Below are 5620 nucleotides of genomic sequence, written 5' to 3' on the forward strand. Positions count from 1 at the left end.
CGGGTATATGATATACAAATTGTGGGAGTTAAAAAAAAGAGAATAAAATGGCAACAAAGCATAATTTGCAAAGATGAAATGAGAAAGAAATAAGTTACAGGGCCCAGAATTATTTGTTTGTCCAAGGACTTAACAGAGATGGTTTTGGTTTCTAACTCTTGTGCAGTTCCTTCTTCTGCTCACCTCTGCCTCCATTGCTGTGAAATTATCTATGCCGATGGGGCAACAAACATGCCACTTGTAAAATGCCTGAGGTGAATGGTCCCTAGGGAGTGAAGGAGGCCTAGAGAATGAGGAGGTCTCTACTGACTCACCCTCCGCTGCCAGAACCGCTAGAACGAAATCACAGCTTTCTTAGGGGTCACGATTAGGCGGAATGTGCCCACTGTCCCTGTCACTGCTACTGGTTCCTGCAGAAATCATTTTCCTTTTAGCCTGGAATGATGACTGCCCAGGAAATGTGCAAGCCGACCATCCTTACATCTGAAACGTGGTTAGCCTGGACTCTGTTGCTAGCAGACTGGCTTTTTTAAAGGAGCATTAAGCACAGTTGACCTCTGATGTGATACCAAGCTTATTACTGCTCACTGGCAGACCCTGGTCACTGCCTGTAGGAACCTGGTTGATTTGGTGGGAAAACCACCCTCACGTAGCTACAGAACAGTACAGTGGAGTAAAACAGAGTCTAAAGTAAAACCCAATGCCTTTTGTTGACTGGTCAGTCCTTCAAAAAAGAAGTATTCAGTAGACTACAGAAAAAGGTTCAAAAGAAAAAAAAGCAGACAGGCAATAAACGACTTCTGTGTATAGTATGATCTAAATTGTCGTGACCACCTCACGGACTCACCCGGAGGAAGAAAGGAAACTTCCGGCCGTAGAAGCCGACCCGGAAGAACTCGGGCTCCAGGCGCTGCTGCTCCATGATGTTGTCGTAGTAGCTGGCTTCCATTTTCTGTGAATGAGAAAGGCAGTGGCCTTCAGGTGGGTTTGACCACTATTGGCGTCCAAAGCAAGTCGTGCCAGGCCCAAGTACACATTGTCTTTTGGAAAGAGGACACAGCGACTCAGTCTAGACAAGAAGTGAGCTCCAGAGAGCTGCATGAGGGAGGAAGCCCTCCTCCCCCGCCGTCATCTGACAGTGGCATGGGACAGGCCTGCCCCTATTGCCCAGACAGGCTGTTCTGTGTGGCTTCCCAGCAGGTGGACTTTGCTCCACAGAGACCCAGGCTTCCCACACATTCAGGTCACACGTTTAATACGTATTTAACAAACTTTGTTCCCTGGGAATTTTCAGGTTTCACTGATATCAGCACACCGACTGACCTGGGCTGCTGCTGCTGACAGGAGCTAAGGGCAGTTCTCAGCACCGCTCTGCACCAGTGCAACCATATTGCTTTCGTTCATCTCTCATCTGACTAAAGATGCTAGCAGTCAGTGAGGAAGGCCCAACTGTCAGCATCGCTGGTACTGGTTCCAATTTAGGAGATTTTAAACTTTAAAAGTTGAACTAATATCCACAATGTCTGGCATTTCCAAGGTTGGGAAGAGTTTTAGTCTGGGCTGACCTGGCTTCACGTTCAGAAAAATGCACCGAATGCCGACTGGAAAGAGAATTCTGATGCACTCAGTCCAGTCGGCCTGCAGGGAAATCGAAGCCTTCCAAGTCCAGTCGGGAAGCCGCTGCGAGAGGGCCATGTCAATTACACAGGCCCAAATCCTGACTGGGGTCGGGGAACACAGCAGGGCTAGCTGCGCTGCCAAGGGTACAGGCGGAAGGCGAGCCGAGACTGCTGGCCTCGCTCTGCCGACGAACCTGGCACCTGTTAGGACTCAATCCTTGCACCAGACCTTACAAAGTTTCAGATGAAGCACCCTGGACACAATCCTCTCAGGAAGAGCTTCTTCGTGAAGTTAGGCGGCCTCCTCCTCCTTGAAACCCCCACCCGATCCTGCATTTGCTGCTTCTCTTTCCCCCTCTTCCCCCTGGGTACCGGTGGCCCTTGGGGTCTGGATCATACAGTTGTTGGTAGATGTGTTTTGGTTCCCTAGCCAAACCGCGAGGGTCTCAAAGGCAAACACCTCGGCCTCTGCGCCTCCTGTAATGCCCACAGCTGGAGCCAGGGCTGGGCCTGCAGGGAAGGCTCACTCAGAAACTGCCGCCAGGAGAGGCACCTCCCATCAGCGGTGGGGCGGGAAGGAGGCAGGCTCACCCGAATCCAGCTGAGGCTCTGATAATCGTAGAGGCTCTCGTACTGACACGCCAGCTCCCTGCACAGTGGGATCCCAAACTCCCAGCTCTGCGGCAGAAATAGGAACAAGGTTTCAGCACCTTGGGCATCTCAGGACGGCCCGAGCCTGCACCAAACACATCCGAGGGCGCAACCAGACGCCTCCTGCGACCCGCACATACGTCATGAAGAACATATGCTCAAAGCCAACGTGCAGGGAACGTGCAGCACTTCGGCGTTCTAGCACAGCCTTCAGGTTTCTACTGAGAGGTCTCCTGAGAGGTCTCTGCCTTCCAGAGGCGTCCCCGCCCCGCCCCCGACCACCTTGTCACAGACAGGCGCCTCCCACCCATCCTGTTGCACTACTCTGAAGCTATCTTAAAAGCGGGATTTGTTTTTGTTGTATTAACCTGCATGAGGTCAGGAACCCTGTTTATTGACTTCATCTCCAGAATCTGGAACAGTGTCAGGCATGAGCAGGCACTCAATAAAGATTTTTTTAAATAAAGGAACCAGTCACTTTTAAATTAAGATCATTTAAACTTGGAAATGGAAACCAACAGGAAGTGGCCGCCCGAGGACTTGGCGGTAGGCCTGACAATTTCCTTTATACGAAGACTCGATCTTACAGCAGGCTTTAGAGGGTCCTCGCCTCCTCAGGCCCCGGGCTGTTTCTGTAGTGTGGCTCCTGTCATGGTGACAGGCTGAAGCGACCTTCTCTAAGGGGCATGTTGTCCATTTCTTCTCTTCAGTACAGAGCTTTCTCTCTTGGCTAGATTGGGAATTATTGGTTTCTTGATATTTTAGACGGGTTCTTCTCTCTAACTTCTAAATACTCATTAAGATTTTTATATTATATGAAATTTTAAACATATGGAAAAACAGAGCAGAAGAATGAACTCCAGCCTTAACAACGAACAACTCATGGCCAGTCATGTATCATTCCTGCCCCATCCACTGACTCTTCCCCACAGTTTTTAAAGCAAATCTCAGATATCATAGAATTATGCCCATACGTATTCCAACATAAATGTTTAAACAATAAGGACTATATTTTTTAAAAATACTATTTGAAAGAGCATCAGGGAGAAGGACAATACTTCATTCGGGACTGCGTTCCCCCCAAAAAGCATGCTATTTCTATCCTTTGAGGTGATTATTGCCATATGGATTGAAACTGTAGGACCAATGAAAGAGGTTGAGACAAAGCAAAGAGAATTTTAGATAGACCTTGGCTCCCTGCCCTAATGCAAGGCCTCTACCCTAGGGCACCAGAAAGACTCTCACACCCTATGTTGCAGCTTTCATGGGGCACATGTCTGTCCTCTCCCCGACTCTAAGTGCTGCTTGGGCAGGTTTCACAAGGGCCCACAACAGGGTCTGCCTGGCTAGGCCACTGAGCTGTATGCAGATTTTCGTCCCGCCTACCAAGAGTGCCCTGTGGGGATGGCTCATGCAGGTGATGAGGGCCCCGTGTGGGCTCATGGCGTGCTGCCTGCCAGAGTAGCACCCAGTAAAGCAGGTCTTGTCCCCTACTGGGATTGGTGCTCATCACCTTGTTGGCAGCTCTGCCCTAATTTGCAGCCCTGCTGCTCCAAGCCCTCCCCCGCCCCCGATGAGCTTTGCAGGGAGCCAGGACCAGGAGTGTGAAGACGGTCTGCCAGCCTTGAGAGTTGTGCTAGGAAACGAGTTGGTCTTGGGGTTTGGGGAGCTGCCTCCACACAGAGAAGGGAATGTGCTATAGGTACCATGCATCCAGTTTCCTTACTTCCGGCAAGAGGCAAAGCAACTCTAAAACTCCTTACCAGTCTTGAAATCCAATCGCTCTACCAGCTCTGGCAGATGTGAACTGCCTTGTTACCCATCCGACAGGGATGGCACAAAAGTCGCACTGACTTAGGGCTCACTCTCATCAAATTGGAAAAGAAGGCAAATTCTGGGGCTCCAGACAGCAGTCTTTGTACTTCCTTTACACACAACGTATTAGAAGCAAAAGACTTTATTTCTTCCAAGGAGCATGCGCAATAGCCATCCTCAGGAGGAGAGCCCAAGCCCAGCCCACAGAGAAGGCTGGTCCTCTGATGGTCTGTCGGCCAGATAAACAGGGGCCGGAGGCCTCTGTCCAGCTCCCCGTCCTGTCTGTTCCCTTTGCTCTGCGACGAAGGACTAGCTCGCATCTTCACACCTCCCCTGCCTTCTTTCGACTCCCACTCTGCCACACCTTCTGCCTTTGGAGTGTCCCTCTCTCCTTATCTGGCCCAGGAGAGATGGCCTTCTGTGGACCAGAGTCTGATTCGCCCTGGTGCAGCTTCCTGGGTTAACCACTGCCCACTGGAGGGAATGGCTCAGGGCGAGGCTGTGGTCACAAGGTGAACTTCTGTCTCGGTCCCTCTGGGAACTCAGGAAATAAACACGGGACCAAAGGCGACGAGGTGGCCTAAGGCCGATGACAGAGAGGCTGGCAGTGTGTGAGAGAAGGGCCGGTGGGCCTGGGTTGCGAGGCAGGGCGTGCTGGCGGTACTGAGGGCCAGAACCCCTTCGCCTGCCCCTCCCTGGAGCCTCTGCTTTTCTTGCCCTCCTCCTGCTGCCAAGAAGCCTACAGGGGCGCCTTCCCTGCAACAGCCAGGCTTGGCTTTTCTGGAGCTATTTTTTAAAAAACCCCAAATACTTTCAAGTAAAACTGATTAGCCCTACCCCTTGGTTCTATCAGGTATCAAGCAAGGCACAGAAACAGAGTTGACCTTCTGTCTGAGCCCAAAAGAATGAATGTGCTGAACACCCTTTTGAGGATGAGCTCATGAAAAGGCTCACTGAGGCCTCTGCACGCAGCACAGAACCTGCGCCCCCAGAGGCTCACAGCGGAGACAGGTTGCTAGGAGCGGGGGCTCCCAGAGAAGACCCGTCTCCCCTCCCTCCCACTCACAGCACTCAGGCAGGGTTTGCGTATCCGTCCCTCGTCCATACTAAGGTTGAAACACGCTTTTCTAAACACTTCTGCAGTGTGGGCTAAGGAGGGGCCGTTAACGTTCACACGCCCCACCGGAGGTCTGATTAGAGGGAGGCCCCTCCCTGCTCTGCACTCCGCCCCGGGAAAGCAAAGAGAACGAATACACTGACCGCGCGGGCCACTCACACCAGGCTCATGCCATCTCCTGCAAGCGCGGCGGGCTTGCCGGGCATGTGGGTAAGTAGAGGCACCAATGGGCTGTGTGCCAGGACGAGAGGCCTCAAAGTGTCTTTGTGTGGGGCCCTAAGTGCAGCCCAGGACCCACAAGACAGGGAGGCTTTGGGCCAGCACCGCAGGTCAGGAGCCTCTGGCTGAGGCCCGAGCATGGCCTCCTTTCTGGGCTAGGCTGCAGGTCCTGCGGTTTCGGCAAGGTCCTTGCTGACTG

General features: G+C 52.1%; 1 protein-coding gene across 1 annotated transcript in view; it reads right to left on the bottom strand.

Moving 5' to 3' along the window:
• Positions 1-5620, bottom strand: part of DOCK3 (dedicator of cytokinesis 3) — a 285004-nt gene that overhangs the window by 22535 nt on the left and 256849 nt on the right. The window contains exons 37-38 of the mRNA XM_011364750.2: positions 2211-2297; positions 848-952 (exon numbers count right to left, since the gene is read on the bottom strand). Coding sequence (XP_011363052.1) covers positions 848-952; positions 2211-2297 — 192 coding nt within the window. The remainder of the gene's footprint in view (positions 1-847; positions 953-2210; positions 2298-5620) is intronic.

Source organism: Pteropus vampyrus, unplaced genomic scaffold (genome assembly GCF_000151845.1).
Source record: "Pteropus vampyrus isolate Shadow unplaced genomic scaffold, Pvam_2.0 Scaffold100, whole genome shotgun sequence".
Taxonomy (NCBI): domain Eukaryota; kingdom Metazoa; phylum Chordata; class Mammalia; order Chiroptera; family Pteropodidae; genus Pteropus; species Pteropus vampyrus.